This window comes from Trachurus japonicus, chromosome 15 (assembly GCF_045865225.1).
Source record: "Trachurus japonicus isolate A0001 chromosome 15, Traja_1.0".
Taxonomy (NCBI): domain Eukaryota; kingdom Metazoa; phylum Chordata; class Actinopteri; order Carangiformes; family Carangidae; genus Trachurus; species Trachurus japonicus.
In genome coordinates, this window is record NC_140921.1 from 28,011,556 (window position 1) to 28,031,610 (window position 20,055).

The following is a 20,055-nucleotide window of genomic DNA, read 5'->3' on the forward strand; positions in this document are numbered from 1 at the left end:
GAGGAATACTGAGTAACATAACGTACACTTTAACGAGTGTTTTATTTTGTGACGGGACTTCTTGACTCAAGTAACGGCACATTTGTCAGTAACGATAACGGCGTTATAATGGGGGAAACGGAGTAACGTTTTCATTACTCGTTACTGAAAAAAGTAGCGCCGTTGTTATTCCCATCACTGACTACTACTACGGTACTCATATTATTAATACACAAATAAATAGGTGGTTATGTCCATGGTTTATTGAATATCTGGTTTTATCCATAGACTGTAAAGGTTTTATCAAAGACTGTAGTTTTATGATCCCACAATGCTTTGCTTCACCAAATGGAACTTCCGGTTTCCGCCTGTGACGTGTCTGCCTGCTGCAGAAGCGGAACTTGGTGGCTCTGCTCTGGTCTGAATCCTGGTTATCAGATGCAGAGAGGGACGCGGAGAGGTGGAAAACAACCGTGAATCTGTAGCTAAGTGCCGGCCGGGGTGAACATGGTGCTGTGGATACTCGGAGCGGCGCTGCTGGCTCGAGCGGCCGGCTTCTACCTCCCAGGTCTGGCCCCTGTCAGCTTCTGTGAGCCGGGGAAAGACCAAGTTCCAGACTGCAAGGTAAACATGTCACAGGTCACTCACTCCTAACAGCCCCCAGGTGTCCTCACAAAGTAACCGAATGGCCGATTCAGAGTGCACCCAGTAAACAGTTTGACAAAGAGTGGTGTGTACGAGAGAGGAGGTCTACAAACATCTGTAATGTTAGCAGCGTTAGCCACAACCAACACACAGCAAGGAATCGTCCACGGATAGCGTGCTAATAGGCTAGCTGTGTGTAAACGGCTCTTAATAACTTCACCAGTCTTGATATCGAACTGTTAGTGGGAGACTGAAGCCTGTAAAACGATTCAGATAGTTTGGTGATAAGGTTAACCTGGGTCAGCAAGCTGGCTGTCAACTAGCTGTGTTCACTCTGAGATGATGTGGAGGGGGAGAGACATGAATGAAGTGATAAACATGATGTAGGATGGCAGCGACAGTTGGAGATGTCAGGAGCCTGGTTGTAAAACTAGAGTAGAGCTGGAAATATCAGTTCTTCACTAAAAAAACAACAACCTGTGAGACAGGAACCAGTGCAAGAATTCTTTTCTGAACATGAAACACACAAAAAGTTCAGATCGATTGGTTGCTAAACCAGAGATGGGAGCCTACTTTGTTAAGCATTACTATCAGTTATTAATGTCTACAGGTAAAAGCCAGTGAATTAGAATATTTTGAAAAACTTGATTTATTTCAGTAATTGCATTCAAAAGGTGTAACTTGTACATTATATTTATTCATTGCACACAGACTGATGCATTCAAATGTTTATTTCATTTAATTTTGATGATTTGAAGTGGCAACAAATGAAAATCCAAAATTCCGTGTGTCACAAAATTAGAATATTACTTAAGGCTAATACAAAAAAGGGATTTTTAGAAATGTTGGCCAACTGAAAAGTATGAAAATGAAAAATATGAGCATGTACAATACTCAATACTTGGTTGGAGCTCCTTTTGCCTCAATTACTGCGTTAATGCGGCGTGGCATGGAGTCGATGAGTTTCTGGCACTGCTCAGGTGTTATGAGAGCCCAGGTTGCTCTGATAGTGGCCTTCAACTCTTCTGCGTTTTTGGGTCTGGCATTCTGCATCTTCCTTTTCACAATACCCCACAGATTTTCTATGGGGCTAAGGTCAGGGGAGTTGGCTGGCCAATTTAGAACAGAAATACCATGGTCCGTAAACCAGGCACGGGTAGATTTTGCGCTGTGTGCAGGCGCCAAGTCCTGTTGGAACTTGAAATCTCCATCTCCATAGAGCAGGTCAGCAGCAGGAAGCATGAGGTGCTCTAAAACTTGCTGGTATACGGCTGCGTTGACCCTGGATCTCAGGAAAGTGTAAAGTGTAAAGTAAAGTGTAAAGTTTCCACCATCAGTGATGGTTTGGGGTGCCATGTCATGCTGATGTCGGTCCACTCTGTTTCCTGAGATCCAGGGTCAACGCAGCCGTATACCAGCAAGTTTTAGAGCACTTCATGCTTCCTGCTGCTGACCTGCTCTATGGAGATGGAGATTTCAAGTTCCAACAGGACTTGGCGCCTGCACACAGCGCAAAATCTACCCGTGCCTGGTTTACGGACCATGGTATTTCTGTTCTAAATTGGCCAGCCAACTCCCCTGACCTTAGCCCCATAGAAAATCTGTGGGGTATTGTGAAAAGGAAGATGCAGAATGCCAGACCCAAAAACGCAGAAGAGTTGAAGGCCACTATCAGAGCAACCTGGGCTCTCATAACACCTGAGCAGTGCCAAAAACTCATCGACTCCATGCCACGCCGCATTAACGCAGTAATTGAGGCAAAAGGAGCTCCAACCAAGTATTGAGTATTGTACATGCTCATATTTTTCATTTTCATACTTTTCAGTTGGCCAACATTTCTAAAAATCCCTTTTTTGTATTAGCCTTAAGTAATATTCTAATTTTGTGACACACGGAATTTTGGATTTTCATTTGTTGCCACTTCAAATCATCAAAATTAAATGAAATAAACATTTGAATGCATCAGTCTGTGTGCAATGAATAAATATAATGTACAAGTTACACCTTTTGAATGCAATTACTGAAATAAATCAAGTTTTTCAAAATATTCTAATTCACTGGCTTTTACCTGTAGTTAATTTGTGATCAAACTAACGTTTGAAACAATAAAAGATGAATGAATGTCATTTCATGTCCTGCAGCTATACAGCACATACAGTATCTCTTCTCATCAGTGCTGAGTGAGTTCAGATTCCTCAAGGACCCAGCTTAACCAGCTTGTCCAGTCTAGAGGTGGTTCAGACCAGGCAGGGACTGTCCAACTCCACATATGGTGCACTGCAAAAAAAATAAAAATAAACTGCAAGCAAGGAACAGTAGAATTGTTTCAGATGTTTAGGTGTTGATTAATCTCCACTGTAATTCAAAAACAAATGAACCCCCCTTCCTGGAACAACTAAACTTTATGGGGGAGGATTTAGCATAGCAATATTATGATATTATATAGTTGTACCTAACACCATCTTCCAGCTGACTGCATTCTTTTTTTATTAGTGAACAAGTTGTAGGAATTTGCTTTGTTTGCAGCCATGTTGTCTGAGCTGGTTTCATCTGTCATCACTTATTAACGTCTCATAGTGATCCCTGATATTCAGTTTGAACCTCAGCATGGACTAGTTCTAAATAACCGCTGCACTGCCACAACCAACTTCTCCATGAACTGGTTTATCCTCTTCTTCAGTGAAAAGTCTGTATTTCTCCATGATTCATCTTTCCCCTACGTCTGCTGCAGGAACCTCCATCCCCAGAAAACAGCCAGTCCCCACAAGGAGAAATGATCCCCTTTAGATTAATTTATTTTTGACTGAGGAAATAAGTAAAGTGTATTTGACATTATCAAGAAAAAAAGGTAGATTCTCTTCTAATACATATGTGTCTGTTTTGTTTTGTTCTAGTCGACCATCGAGCTGTTTGTGAACAGGCTGGATTCAGTGGAGTCTGTTCTGCCCTATGAATATACAGCGTGAGTAATCTGACTGACTGTTGTTTCTTTAGGAGGATTTCTCACATTCTCCTTCAGCCATCAGAACTTATTTCATCTAATATTTGCTCAGCCACATCCAACAGCAGTTATTGTTGCAGTTCAGTTGAGTTTTATGCAAATAGTCATCAAGTAAACAAGCTATGACAGTGCAGAGTCCCCAGGGTCTGTTTTCTGAAAGAGACTGTCAGGTCATTTTGAATTGAAATATTTTTATCATGCCTTTATTTACATAGATTGAGATAAAAAACAAACAATCAAAAATACTTCATTTTGTCAGTTCTATATTTACACATGGTGTTTTTTCTTTGGACACACAGAAGTAGTAACACTGGAGCCCAGTATGTCAGGGAGAATAAAGTTTTCTGAGCAGTCCTCTACTTTTTTGTGCAGGTTTGACTTCTGCTCAGAGAAGACAATGAAGCGTCCGTCAGAGAATCTGGGCCAGGTCCTTTTTGGGGAGAGAATCGAGCCTTCGCCGTACAAGGTACAAGAGTTGCTGTGGATGTTTTAGTGACTGGGGAGCAGCTCACACATGTCTAGGCCTGTTACACAAAAGCTCCCACAGTAGAGAACAGAATAATAATAAACTAAGACAGCTGATGGGACCACACCACTCCCAATGCCTGTCATCATGTTGGCATTCAGTTGTCATTACTACATCATTTCTATATTAGTACCAATACTAATATAGGCCTATATATTTAGAATTAATAGGAAGTCAGAACTACTAGTTTATTGTTTATTTGTTTATTGTGTACCCCATTAGTCATCACCATAGTGAAGACTATTTATCCTGGGGTATGTTTAAAAGACAAGACAAACAACTTTGCACAGCAAAATAATCAAGCACTAAAGTTAGAACACAGAAATATACAATATCAACAAAGATAACAGGGACCATCAATACAACAAATAGAATAAGATAAAACACTTTTAAGATAATAGTTGACTAGAAGCAAGTAATTACAAAAAACCTGTACTGGTTTAACACAGACCCACCATCATCCTTGGCCTCATTTTGATCTTAACTAATTAAATTGTGAAGCTATTTTGGTGATGTGCATGGATGTGCACACACTTGTGTGTGTGTGTAGTTCCTGCTACAGTAGGAACTACTATGCAAACATTTGATGATTTGAAGAAAAGCAGAAGCTTAACCACCACTGGCCTTTATTTGAACTAGCAAGTAATGCTGTGTCATCATAAGGCAAATCTTTACAATATATTCTATATGTACATATTAAACGTCAGAGTCAAGCAAGAGTACCCGTCTGCAGGGCCAAGGGCGCCGCCATACTAGGTCCAATCCATCCTGGAAGTCACAACCGGAAGTTGGTCAAACCGTCAAATAGAAGTGTCAGGATCGAACAATAGTGACTTCATCACTAATCATTCACGCATGATGAACCAGTGGGAGAAACATCCTTGGTATGTGTGAAGCAAGCAGACAGATGCATGTGTTTCATATGCTGTGGGAAGCCGGTCTGGCAGCACACCACACACTCTGTGCAATATTACACACCTATCACAAACCCTAGGGGCAGACAACTCAACAGAACCTCTGCAGAGAGCAAGCATAGAAGTAATAAGAACAAATGAAACGGTCTACAGGTTGATTTCTATACATCAGCCACACACACAGTGCCATCGCACCTTAAATCTGTCAGATAGCTGCCCGTTGCACAGAGAGAGAAATCTTTAATTGCTTAAAAGTTGTGTAGAGCTGAATTAAAGTTAATCTATATGCAACATGTGCAAGAAGAAGCTGTGACTACCTGTTTATAGATGAACTGAAATTGAATCAATCCAGCGAATCCATGGCAACACCCAGTCCTAATGAGAAGAACACTGGTGTTCAGCTTGACTGAGGTCAGTTTACTCTCTGTGAGCTAACTAACTAATATGTAGCACATTGTCTGTCAAGTCAGGTGAGTCAGACTGCAGTCGTTTAAACCTCAGGAGACAGTGGCTAAAAGTTGCCTCCAGTCTTTGTATTGAGGTGATACACAGCCTTATTGACAAGGTATGAAACCAACCGGACCTTAATGGGACTGGTCATAATAGGATACATAGAAACTTCTGAACGTATAGCATTTCAACCTGACAAAAATATGTTTTATTGTATGAGCCACAGTGAAAACAACATGTTAACACTGTGTGTGTGTTTGTGTCAGTTTGAGTTTAAGAAGCTTGCAGTGTGTCAGAAGGTGTGCACCAGGACCTACGACACCAACACCCAAACAGACAAAGCCAAACTGGACTTCCTGAAGAAAGGCATGCTACTCAACTACCAGCACCACTGGTATGTTTTTCATTTATTTCTATCATCTATATATTTCTGATTGCTCATTTGTATATTTTGTTTTCTTTAGTATTATACTATATTTTATTGTTAACTATAGGTGGAGGCACCTGATAAGCTCCTTGAGTTTTCGCCTCTTCCTTTACGCCTCTTCCTTTACAATTCCAAAAATTAAGAATGAAGATCAACAATGTCAGCTCTCAGTCCATCACAGGTTTAGTTTGAGTCTTAGAGGATCTGTGAGGAAGACTGAAGCAAACAAGCCCAACTCTCACTCTGTTATCTGACCCAATTAAAAATTCTATCTACAACACAATAAAGGGAAGGATTAAGGCTTTGCATACCAAGTCTGTTTTTTTTTTCCGTCCCAAATTGCAGCATGTTTAAAAATAAATTTGACCTCATGTTGTGTCGATCATGTCTATACATTATATCGTCTGTCATTAAAGTGTCAGAACAGGTTTGATTTTCTGTCTTTTATGCATCTGTAAAAAGCCTTTCTGACCACTCAAATCAGTGTTTCGAGGCTGTTTCAAGGTTGAAGCTGATTGGATGGACAACTTATTTTGAGAGGAGTGAGAGGACCATAAATCATCCTCACTGCCCCATGACTTTCATCTGCCTTTCTGAAGTTTGGAACAGAAAATAAAAACGCTTAGGAATAAAACAACTTGGACTCTGTGTGTGAGGCGTCTGTGTGTAACCATTTTTGTCAGAAAAATGCATTCGAGAAAAACAGACTAGAGTGTGCAAAGACTTTTACTGGGATCACACCACATCTGCTGTGTCCATAAGTAAGCAACATGCTTTTGTTTCATGGTCTGTTGTTGTGTGTGTGTGTGTGTGTGTGTGTGTGTGTGTGTAGGATTGTGGATAACATGCCGGTCACCTGGTGCTATGATGTTGAAGATGGGCAGAAGTTCTGTAATCCTGGTTTCCCTATTGGCTGTTACGTCACAGAAGGAGGTCGGCCTAAAGATGCCTGCGTGGTCAATGTGAGTGGCTCACATACACAAACATGAACACAAACACACAAACACACAAACATAACCCTCTTAAAAATACAGACACGCTGTTCCAAGTCCTTAAAAGGGTTTCATTATATATATACCTATACCTTTAAGACAAAGGTCTTAAAGGTATAATCTGTAGGAATTCCCCCCATCTAGCGGTGCGGTTGCATATTGAAAAGTATTCTTGATGTTGCATTCACGTGAAATCGGGCAGACGTCAGACAGACAACAGACGCTGCAAGTAACAGGATAAACAAACGTCTATGTAAACAAGTGGTTCGCCAGCACGAGGCAAAACAATACAGGCGTGACAATATGTTGTCATGGTGATGTCGTATTGTTTACCTGACCCACGTTTTACCGTCTTTCTCTCATGGAGTAAAATGACATCCGGTTGGTTTGCCGACGGCCGTCTGCCTGACTGCACCTGAATGCAACACCAGTGCCTCCCTCCTTCCTCACACTACACAGTGGTGACAGTTTTAACTAGGCTAAATATATATGTGAAGCTTGTTTATATCTGATATATTCTCATTTTGCTTGAAGGCTCTGTTAATGAAAAACAAAGTTATTTTTATTTTCATTCATTGTATTCTTATTTAATTGTATTTTTACTGAGAGGATGTCAGAACAGAAATGTCCTGTTTATGATTTAAACTTTTGTGTTGTTTTTTGTTTTCCAGTCTAACTTTAATGAAAAAGACGCCTTTTACATCTTTAACCACGTGGACATCACCATCCACTACCATGTTGTTGAGCACGAACAGCTCGGAGCTCGACTGGTTGCTGCCAAGATTGAACCCAAAAGGTACAGCCTGTTAGTTTGAGCTCATACGCAGAGATACAGACAACATGTAGATACCAGGGGCCTCATTTATCAAACAGGGTGTAAAAGTGCTACTAAATTTTGACGTACGACGAAAAGCCAAAAATGGCGTACACCCAAAATATTTACACCCTTTTCAGATCTATCAAACTGTGCGTACGCACAGCTGCCCGCAATTTCCATTGATAAATCACACCGGACCCAAGAAAAGTGCGGATGTGAACACGCCTCATATCCCGCCTGCTAAACGGCCCCACACAACCATATATGGTCAATGCAAATCAGCACGTGCATATTAAGTAGCCATGTGCACTCTGGAAACGTGTGGAATGACGTCAGTGGAAGACGGTGAAGACAACAGACGGACGCGAGATACATGGTAACACGGCAATATCAGTCAGAAAAATCATCTTGCATTGAAAGGCTACAATAACAACAAAAAACTCCCAAATCTAAATGAGAGCAGAAAGAAGAATAATTTTAGATTATGTCACAAATAATTTAAAGCAGGTTTTCCACTACCAGTTACTATTAGGCTACTTTGAAACATTCTAAAACATTGAAGTCCACCAGTCTGTGACTTTTCCTAAAATGATGTTGGGCAGCACCCCGTTTTGTTAAATACAATAAATATTATTCACACAAAAAATATCGATCATGTTTTCTCATTTTGTACTTGTAACCACCACCTTCATTCATTGGACGAACAGAGAATTCACCGATTTGCGCCGACATTATTGGGCTTGCTGCGCTGTGTGTGTGTCCAGTCTGGCTACTTCACATGCACATGCAGGGGGAAAATATAAATATGATATCAAAAGAAAACGAAATTCGTTTTATAAAGCCAGTATTTAAGAGCAAACTAGTGTAAATGCACAGGGGAAAAAACTGAGTCGCTTGCTCTGCATGTAAAGCGGGGGTGGGTGGGGTGGTGCAGTCCTGCGTCGGTATGATGGACAGCTCCATAACTCTGACATATCAAACAAACAAAAAAAATTGTTTATTCGGTGGAAACCCGGCTTTATGCCCCTACGGTATGCCCCCCCCCCCCCAAAGAAAAGAAAAAGTGTCTCAACCCGTTTTGCCGTAAACATACATTACATTATATAGGGCTCATAGAGCGTCAACGGTGGTGAGGAGTGGGGGTGGGTGAGAGGGGGTCATCATCACCACCACTACTTCAAAAAATCCTAGGGGAAACACTGTGTACTTCACGCTCTTCTCTCCCTCACTGCAGTTCTCTGACTAAGCAGCGGCGTCGCCAATTCCTCCTGTTCTTCAAAAAGCGTGTAAATCACGGTACGCCATGGTCAGACTGGTCGTAAATTTCTGCACTTTCTCCCAACAGGTTTTGGTTCGATAGATCCCAAATTAGGCGGAGAAAAGTGCGTACGCACAAAACGGGGGAAAGAGCGTGTAAAAAAACGTGTATCCACAATGATAAATGAGGCCCCAGGCTGTTAGCTGAGCATGGTTTTAGAACCTTTTAATAGCTCTGATGTTGTACCCTGATGTGAAAACTGTATGACAGTGTGTATTAGTTGGTATTCTGATGATGTAGATCTTAAAGGGACAATATGTGACATTTACCCCCATCTAGCGGTGCGGTTGCATGTCGGCACGTATTCTTGCTGTTGCGTTTACGTAAACTCGGGCAGAAGTCAGAAAAACAACACACGCTGCATGTATCAGGATAAACAAGCCTCTATGTAAACAAACGGTCCGCCAGCACGAGGCAAAACAATACAGGCGTGACAATATGTTGTCATGGCGATGTCGTATTGTTTACCTGACCCACGTTTTACCGGCTTTCTCTCGTCGAGTAAAATAACATCCAGTCGGTTTGCCGACCGCGTCACTCACGGCGTCATTCAGGTGTCTGACTGCACCTGAAGGCAACACCGGTGCCTCCGTCCTTCCTCACACTAGCTACACGGTGGTGACAGTTTTAACAGGCGCTGTCTGGAAAACTTTCTCCCCGAGCCGAGAAGCTCCGGCGGCCCGAGTTTGTGGTTACTTACAGCCACGGTGACACTGAACGTAAAACATGGCGATTCAACATGGCAGAGAAGGTTCGGTGAACCCCCCCCTGTATGTTTGTAACGACTTGTAACATCTCATTCTAAGGTACGAGAAAGCGCTCGTTTGTATGCGGGCGCGATTCCACTTCAGTGAAATACGTATTTATGAAAGCGATATTTGATTTTTGTCAATAAAAAGCCAATAAAGTCCCATACTGTCCCTTTAATATTAAAATTAGTAAATTGGTAACTGACTGACTTCTCCCTCTCTTTCTCTGTCCAGCTATGAAAATCCTAATGATGACAGTCCTGATTGTTCTGGAGGTCCAAAGTTCTTGAAAAACAAACACGCGGGAGAATTCAAGATCCCATACACCTATTCTGTCAGTTTTGTGGTGAGTACAAAAGGTTTATTTTTGTTTGATGCTGTTGTGTTTTATGAGCCTCTAAGACAACCTGGGCTACAGTCATCTTAAAGGGATATTTAAACATTTTGGCAAATTGGCCTATTGCCATAATCCCTATAGTCACAGCAGTCGGTGCAAGCTGTTTTTCAATCGGTGGTGCAGAGACATGAGCTGCGCAGCTAACGCTACGGAGGCTCATGGTACTTTCTCATTTCCCACATCAAACTAAATACACGATCCAACAACTCCAAAACACTCTGGTGGACAAGTTGTGACCTGCACATTCACCACACTATGAGATAATAACATATGATTATGTAACATCACGACACACGAAGCAAACACTCGGAACTACTTGCGCTTTTGAAGTCATCCTGCCGAGCAGCCTTGTCTGGCTACGCATTTGCCTCGAAAACGACTCCATCTCGTAACGTTACGTGAGTATTTCATAGCGTGGTGAATGTGCAGGTCACAACTTGTCCACCAGAGTGTTTGGAAGTTGATGGATTGTGTATTTGATGAGTTTGATGAGGGAAAGGTGGAAATAGCGTACACCGTGCTGAGCTCACGTCTCTGTCCTGCCAATCTAAAAACAGTTTGCACCGACAATTAAAGGTAATAAACCTACTCTTCGCTTACGGCAAAAGGCAAATTTGCCAAAATGTTTAAATATCCCTTTAAAGTCATATTTTATTCATTGCGATTAAACAGATGATTTTATTGTGTGTCAAGGTAAACAGGAGTGGATATGTTCTTATATTTATTGTGTGTGCGTGTGCAGGAGGACAAGACTATTCGCTGGGCGTCTAGATGGGACTACATCCTGGAGTCAATGCCTCACACCAACATCCAGTGGTTCAGGTAACACACATGTTCACACACACACAAACGGTTCAAACTCACTGTGGTAACTTTTTTCACATTAAAATCTGTAGAGCGTGTAGAGACAAGCCTGTGACTGCTGACACTAATATACGTAAGACGAGAGGACCTGTTATGTTAGATCCTCTGAGCTCTCAGTTGTCAGGCTGGTTATTATTTTGATTTTGTATTTCCCACAGTGTCAGAATAATTCACCTCTTGTCTCCGTGCACAGTATACGTGTATGATATGTATGAGTTAGTCATGATGTGTGTGAATGGCTGTGTTCTCTCCTCAGCATCATGAACTCGTTGGTGATTGTGTTGTTCTTGTCTGGGATGGTGGCGATGATCATGCTGAGGACTCTGCACAAAGACATCGCCAGATACAATCAGATGGACTCTGTGGTAGGTACCTGTCTCTGAAGACTCTGTGACTGATGACTTCATCATTACAGCACTGATGAAGTCTGTTTTTTTTTTTTTTTCGGAATAATATTCATTTTCATTAAATTTTTCATTTGTTCCAGCCTAGGTAATATCACAACTTTTCCCAATAAACATACCAAAACACAACACTTTCATATTCCCTGGTTGGAAAGGTGCAGGGATCAACTTTTGAGTTCTTTTTATATAGGAAAGGGAGGGAGACTGTGTTGCTCTGGTAAAAAGCAGGGGAGACATTGGGCAACCATGGCGGGTTCCTCTTGATGGAGGGAAATATCCAGACCTTTAAAAGTTAGTTGTCACACAAGCGGAAGGGGCAGAGTATAAAAGTTGTATCCAACAAATAAATTTAGACCCAAAACCAAATTTTCCCCAAACAGAAAACAAATAATCCCATTCAACCCGATCAAAGCCTCTAAAGATCTAACCATTCCAGCAGCTTGGGACGTGTGAGGAGATACAATATTTAAAGGTCTTCTAATATTAGATGATAGTTGATGAAGTCTGTTTTGAGTGTTGACATTGTCTAGCTGTGTTACACACATCTCACCTCTCCTCTGTCTCGTTCTGCAGGAAGACGCCCAGGAGGAGTTTGGGTGGAAGTTGGTCCACGGAGATGTTTTCCGACCTCCCAGGAAGGGGATGCTCCTGTCGGTTTTCCTCGGCTCTGGAACTCAGATCTTCATCATGACCTTTGTCACCCTCTGTATGTGTTTGTTCTGTTCATGATTATGTACAACAGTTTACACATCAGAAACACCATTCTCACAACTCTTAGTGCAGGTTACAGTTCATCATTTCCTCGCACACAGTATAATTTTTCTGCACATCTCTTTCTCTTTTCTAGTCAGTCAGGTCAACGATCAAAACATTTGAGCCTTGAAGCTCTGGTAGAAAGGTTTAAATCACTGGTGCCAATGTTGAAATGACTGACTCACGTTGCATGTTTTCACATGTGAACAAGGTTTTAATTGTTGGCAAGGCTTTGGCACAGATGATTTAGTGTAATGAGAAATGCATTGACAGCATTAAGAGATGTGTGAGTTACGTAATTGCATCTAAGTCACTGAGAAAAACCGTAACAGAATTTTTAAAAAGCAGAGGTTTGTTGCTTTGATGTAAATGCAGTCGCAGGGATGTGTGAATGTCGAGAATTTATAGAATATTATCTATCATGGAGTACAGTCCACATGGTTTACATTCAGGTGATGGGAGGCTCTAGACATTCTTTAAAGAAGTCAGTTTTGATGCTGAACTCTCAGTGTTGGTCAGTAGACAGCTGTTCAGAACCTGACATATATCACCATCAATCATATTATCAAATCTTTCTTATTGCATCAAAGCAGCAGCCTCTGAGACTGAGAAATGAAGCCAACACAGAAATACCAAACACTGCCCTTCTTTGATTGGCTGCTTGAAGCTGCCTCCAGAGGGAAGTTAATCCTCCTCACAGACTCTGGTGTTAAAATCCACAGTTGCAGCAGAAGTGAACATCTACTGTATATAGACTGGTACAAGAAACAGTTTTGATTGAGTACTTGAATGAGGTTATATAAGAGGTGTCATGTCATGTACCTGCCTCTCTGTTCCAGTCATTGTTAATGTGATGTGATGAACCTCTTCCTCCAGTCTTTGCCTGTCTTGGGTTCCTCTCCCCTGCGAACCGCGGGGCCCTGATGACGTGTGCTGTCGTCCTCTGGGTTCTTCTGGGGACTCCTGCTGGATACGTGGCTGCCCGTCTCTATAAATGTAAGAGAAAATTGTAATTTTTTCAATAATCAGATAATATAATATTTAATATTTTAAAGGGATAGTTCAACATTTTGGTAAATTGGCCGATTGCCATAATCACTATAGTCTTAGGAGTAGGTTAGTTACCTTTAATTATCGATGCAAGCTATTTTTAGAACGGCGGAGCAGAGCCACAAGCTGCTCAGAGCTAAGATATGGAGGCTCATGGGATTTCTTGGTTTCCCTCATCAAACTCATCAAATACACAATCCAACAACTTCAAAACGCTCTGGTGGACAAGTTGTGACCTGCACATTCACCATGCTATGAGATACTAACAGAACGTTACGAGTTGGAGTTGTTGTGAATGCGCAGGTCACAATTTGTCCACAAGAGTGTTTTGGAGTTGTTGGATTGTGTATTTGCTGAGGGAAACCAAGAAATCCCATGAGCCTCCGTAGCGTAGCTCTAAGCAGCTCACGGCTCTGCTCCACTAAAAATAGCTTGCACCAACAATTGAAGGTAACAAACCTACTGCTATGACTATAGGGATTATGGCAATGGGCCAATTTGCCAAAATGTTGAACTATCCCTTTGATGAATTTTCGTTGGACAACAAAACATGACATTTTTGACAGTAATTGTAAAAGTAACCTCTTTCTTCTTCTTCTTCTTCTTCTTCTTCTTCATTGGTTAACATGTAGCTTTTGGGGGGGAGAAGTGGAAGACCAACGTTTTGCTGACAGCCTTCCTCTGTCCTGGGTGAGACTCTTGACGTTTCATCAGATAATGAACAGAACGTGTCCTCTTCCTGGTCTAACATCCCTGCTGTCTCTGCACAGGGTGGTGTTTGCAGATTTCTTTGTGATGAACCTCATTCTGTGGGGGGAGGGCTCCTCAGCAGCCATGCCCTTTGGGACCCTGGTGGCCATATTGGCTCTATGGTTCTGTATCTCAGTACCACTTACATTTATAGGCGCGTACTTCGGCTTCAAGAAAGCAGTAAGTGAATATAAACACACATGCCGTCCCTGCGCTCATGTCCAGTACACCACTGTTTCTGGCTGTACCTACCTGAAAGTCTCACACTCTCTCTCTCTCTGCTTTGACTGATTATTTCAGGGTATCGAGCACCCAGTACGGACCAATCAGATTCCTCGTCAAATCCCAGAGCAGTCATTCTACACAAAACCTTTCCCCGGGATCGTCATGGGAGGAATTCTTCCCTTTGGATGTATATTTATTCAGCTCTTCTTCATACTAAACTCCATCTGGTGAGAAGGAAACATGTGAATTAAGTCTACAAAGCTGTGTGTGTTTTTTAAATTATGACCTATTAATTCCTGATAAAGTTATTAAAAGGTTAGATTAGATTAGATTAGATTAGATTAGATAGACTTTATTGCCATTGTACAGTCACCTCTAAAACAAAAGTATAAAGTTTATATTGAACCAAAACATGAGACAAGAAGAGAACACATCAAAACAATAGAGCACACAGACAGCACACTATCATTTATAAATGAGAAGAAATCTATATACAACAGAACAACAGATATTGATTTACATATTTGAGAACGAATAGGACAGAATGAAGGATTTATGTAAAATCTGTTTAACATTTGTGTCATACAGTCTCTCTTCAATGTCGAGCAAGAACATTACAAACTGCCCAGGTTATAGTTTGATACTAGTTCTGCATGATATGCCAAAAAAACAGACAATTATTCTGGCAGATACCCCAACTCAGACATGGAATTTGAGTTGAAATGGTTATTTCTGCACTTGTCTTTTACTGAAAAAAACTGTTCCATTGATGAGGTGGCTGTTGGTCAGGATGTAGACCAGGTTGTCCATTTATCAAAGGGTCAATGCTGCCATGTGTGACTCCTCCAGTCCACATGTTGAAGACTCCATAGGCAAGATATTGAACCCTAAATTTCCTTCAATGCATCACTGGTGTGTGTGTGTGTGTGTGTGTGTGTGTGTGTGTGTGTGTGTGTGTGTGTGTGTGTGTGTGTGAGGTGTGTGTGTGTGTGTGTGTGTGTGTGTGTGTGTGTGTGTGTGTGAATGGATGTTTGTGACCTGTAGTGCAAAGCGCTTTGATTGGTCTTGAAGATTAGAAAAGTGCTGTGTGAATGCACATTTACTGTCATGCGGTAGAGGCTTTTTGTGCACATTAATTTTACACTCACTCGTCTTTATCTTGTGTCAGCTGGCAGACCAGACTGTTCATATCATTCTGAAGTGTCTGTTCAGACAGACATGTACACATTGATAATGGTCTGGTGTCTTTTTTTTTTCTCCTCACACAGAAATTATTGATTAAGTGTTGAGCTTTATGTAGAATGTACTGAGTATTGATTCAGTGAGATGGATCAGTGTGATGTCATTATTGAACAGATGAGTATTTACCGACAGAAAGAGAAACTTAAAAAGAGAAAGAGAGGAGGGGGGGGGGTACTTCTTGCCAGCTGTCATTAAACCATAAGCCAGTATGACCAAACTTAATGTCATGAGAATTCAGAATTCAGGTAAGACATTTATACATCACATGCAATGTAAAAAACAAACCAAAAAGCAGTAAAACATCAAACATGACGGAGGGAGAAAAGGAATACAGGTATATATAGGAAATTATATTAATGAGAAAAAGCTGTAAATGTTATCGGTGTGTGTGTGTGTGTTAGGGTGTGTGCATATGGAGAGTTGTGTGTGCGTGCATATGCGTTTAACTGTCTGTTATAGAGAGAGATGTGATGGTAATTCTAATAACATGTCTGCTCTCTTCCTCCAGGTCCCATCAAATGTATTATATGTTTGGCTTCCTCTTCCTGGTCTTCATCATCCTGGTCATCACCTGCTCTGAGGCCACCATCCTGCTCTGTTACTTCCACCTGTGTGCTGAGGTAAACACTGAGAGGCCTTTCTACTGCATCTAGTGCATCTAGTGTACTAAATGGGCATTTGTAGCTCATAAAACCCCACTTCAAAAAAGATAAACTATCCCTTTAAATTTAACCAGTTTTATACCTAAAAGCACTTTGTTGGGAAAATAAATGAGGCTGCATCTGTTCTTCAATGGAGGGAAATCCTCTTACAAGTCTGGAGGGCATCTGCCGCACTGACTGTTACCTCGGTTCAGTCACTTACAAACCTTCCTCCCAGTCATCTCACCACAGCCTGTGTCTCCCTCCTCCTCCTCCTCCTCTTCCTCACAGGACTACCATTGGCAATGGCGCTCCTTCCTGACCAGCGGCTTCACTGCGGTCTACTTCCTGGTCTACGCCATTCATTACTTCTTCTCCAAGCTGCAGATCACAGGACTGGCCAGCACCATCCTGTACTTTGGATACACCACCATCATGGCTCTCATCTTTTTCCTATTCACTGGTATGTACATCAGTCTGATGCACATCGCTACACAGCTGCTTATCTTAGAAAGGTTTCAGGTTAGAGGACGGAATTTTACTGTGAGGAATTAGATTTTCAATGTTGCTATAATAATAATAATAATAATAATAATAATAATAATAATAATAATAATCTTTATTTATATAGTACCTTTCAAAACAAATGTTACAAAGTGCTGAATTAAAGGTGTGTTTTCTCTCTCCTTTAGGTACAATCGGCTTCTTTGCCTGTTTCTGGTTCGTTACCAAGATCTACAGTGTGGTCAAAGTGGACTGAAGGATCCAAACACAACAGACTCTTTCTGGCTGGACGTTTGCTTTGTCCCATCAACCTTCCAAACATCCAGTACTGACACTAAACTGAATATCATTCACCTCCTTGTTTCATTTCTTCTGAGATGACTCCGCCTCGGACAGATGACAGTTTGCTTTGTGTGCCTAAACTGTTTTTGTGTGACCATGTGTACACTGGGATGTAATTTTGTACATACAGTATCGATGTGCATATAATCTGAACGAATGAATTATACCTGTACGCCCCCCCGCCCCCCCACCGTACTGGTTTCTGACATGTAGAGATAAGATGCAGCTGGATTGTCCAATGGTTCTGTCCTGTCATGCAATTTAGTTTGGTTTTACAATTCCCGCACTTTATGTTTGCAGCTGTAGTCCGAGAATAAAGCTGTAGTGGTCTGTCTCCTAACAGCTACTTCCTCGCCAGTGTTGAAATAAAATCTACCCCTGTTACTGTTTTAAATTATATTTCCACATGATTTGTGCAGAACACATCTTTGAGCAAGATATACTGATCTGTGATCGATGTTGGGATGAGTATTTTAATGGTACAACTACTTTTATGGATCCAGTTATTTAAAGGGATATGCCAACTTTTTTTTTCGTGTCTTGCCTCACTACCGAGTCCATGACAAGGAGATAGACACCATCCTTTCGACTATACGGGCAGAGCTGGCGCACCGCTAATTAGCTTAGCTCAAACGCTGGAAGTGAATAGGTAGTGTTAGCCTGCCTCCACCTAAAGTCATCAGAGAAACTCTTCAGCAACTCTAAACCGAAACCTGGCGGGCCGATCTTCGTCTCAGAGCTGACAAAACTCTCCGGTAAGGCATCTTGAACGGTCAAATGCCGGTAACGGAGGGTTCAAGCAAAGACGGTTTATTTTGGTTCAAGCTAGCTACATCGAGGGTAGGTTAGCTTCCTATTTCAAAGTAAAAGCACAAATTCTATCGTCGTGGTTTTCTGTATGTAAAGGGCAACGGGTGTTTTATTTTGTGAAAGTAACCGAAAGTGCGTTGGTCACAACGGCTAGCTTGAATAGCGCCGAATTCATCCGAACAAAATTGTAAACAGCTGGTATTTAGACAAATTAACGACACACTGCTGATCTAAACGGCTACTTTCTCGCCTAAAAATGTTTGAAATGTCGATAAAGTGATATATTTACAGAGTTTAGAGCTTAAATTAAATCAGCTTCTGACTGCTGATTTCAGCTCGGGTATGAGGCAGGCTAACACTACCTATGCATTTCCAGCATTTGAGCTAAGCTAATTAGCGGTGCACCAGCTCTGCCCCATCTCTCTTGTTACTGCACGCACAGTCAAAAGGATGGTGTCTATCTGCTGGTCATGGACTCGGGAGTGAGGCAAGACCAAAAGAATGTTGGCGTATCCCTTTAACAGTGCTCTAGGTACTAGGTACTTTTTTACCTGGTTCACATTAACACCACACCTGAATTTCTGAATGATTCTTTAGATGATGTACATGAATGAATATACTTTATATGAATTTAAGAACCTTCTCTCTATCAGCTGATGGTTACCTCTTGTCATTCGTTTGTGTAGCATAGCGCACAAACAAAACGCACCCTGGTTGAAAGCTGCATCTCTCTGTCTGTGTGTACAGGTATTTTAAGACGGAGCCAAATCTTCAAATCTAAATCTGTGCAAAGTTTTACATTGTGCCGTTCCTCAGGCTCCTTCCAGTAAAACCTACTTTACATTTTGTCACAAGTGCTTTGTGATCTCCAGTTCCCTCAGAAGATTGTGTAATGTTTTCCATTTCTGTTAAGACATGAGATACAATAGCTGGATCCTCTGCTGAGCTACATGCCAGTTACAGTATGACAACCTCCATAATGCTCCATAGTGTTTGATCTATCTCTGCTGTGAACAACAAATGACGCAATACTATGTGAACGCAGCAGTGTGTGTCCGTTTGTCCACTCGTCACAGGCTTCAGTTCTGATTTAATTCTTTATGTTTTATGGATTTTAAATATCCATTAAGCTTCTATTAGAGAAAACATCAATGCTATTTTAGGTTGGCTTTTGATAGAAAGCTGATAGAAACGAAGGAACTGTATAAGTGACCAAAACAGTGACATACAGAACAGAGAGGCTGCTTGGCTCCAGACACTAGTTCAATAAAGGTTTATGTTTACAAATCTCTTCACACACTTTATTTTGCTTTCAGTCTGTTAGACTTTCATCATGGACCTACACAGGACAGACAGACTTTAAATCAAGTGATACTCCCACATGGGTCAGTAGTGAACCCTGATAGTAGAGGCTACACCCTCTGTGGAATGTAGTTTAAACTTTGCAGTCCAGATGCAAGAAAAACAAAATGAAGCCTGCTAAATCAATAAAAGAGGGCGAGACAAAGACCAATGTAAGGCTATCAGACAGATGCCTGATGCATCATAAACCACAGCAACAGAGTTCCACAGAAAACAGATGTCTCATGCTCTGAAAGCATTGATTTATTTATTCATTTGTTTACCGATATTTGAATTGGACAGTGCACAGTAATTGACATAAGAACATGTACATATGCCGGGTTATAGCAGGAAGCTAGTTTCTCCGTAGTCCCAATATTCAGGGGTGCAAACTTGTCACCTTTCGGCGAAATTCGCCGTTTTGGATCCCAAATTGGTCATTTGTGTGATTCGTGTAAATCATAGACTGTAAAAAAAATAAAATAAATCCGCAATAAAAAAAAAATTGAGAGAGGAGGGGGGGGGTCCGGCGAGGCGAAGCGAAGCGAAGCAATGCACCTGTTTCTTTAAGGCGCATGCACCTTATCTGGATGACAACGAGTGGTGGCAGCGCTCCTCTTCTGTCCAGCAAAACACCTGAAGCTTCACTTTTCATACAGACTAACTAACGCGACTTTTTGAGCATGGCGAGTGAAAGAGTCGGAGCAAGAAGATGCGCCAGCAGCGTTGTATAGGTCTGCTCTGCTGTATGGGACCGCGTGTGTGTGATGATCGCGATCGCGGCCAATTAGCGATTAGCGCGTTTAGCATTTATTAGCTCCAGTGTCTCCTCTGGAGGAGGGTCTGGCGAGCGAGACTAGCTCCAGCGCGACCTGTGCAGCAGGAGGAAGAGGAGGAGGTTGACTGACTGTGGC

The 20,055-nt window shown here is 41.6% G+C and overlaps 1 protein-coding gene across 1 annotated transcript; it reads left to right on the top strand.

Annotated features, from left to right (window-relative positions):
- Window positions 1-398: 398 nt before the first annotated feature.
- Window positions 399-17,385, top strand: tm9sf2 (transmembrane 9 superfamily member 2). The gene is made up of 17 exons (XM_085800856.1): window positions 399-603; window positions 3,519-3,586; window positions 3,998-4,091; window positions 5,782-5,909; window positions 6,775-6,904; window positions 7,606-7,730; window positions 10,053-10,164; window positions 10,958-11,037; window positions 11,336-11,444; window positions 12,057-12,189; window positions 13,113-13,232; window positions 13,919-13,976; window positions 14,057-14,216; window positions 14,337-14,488; window positions 16,012-16,123; window positions 16,436-16,607; window positions 16,837-17,385. The coding sequence occupies exons 1-17, from the start codon at window positions 487-489 to the stop codon at window positions 16,902-16,904; spliced, it is 1,938 nt and encodes a 645-aa protein (XP_085656982.1). The 5' UTR covers window positions 399-486; the 3' UTR covers window positions 16,905-17,385.
- Window positions 17,386-20,055: the final 2,670 nt, after the last annotated feature.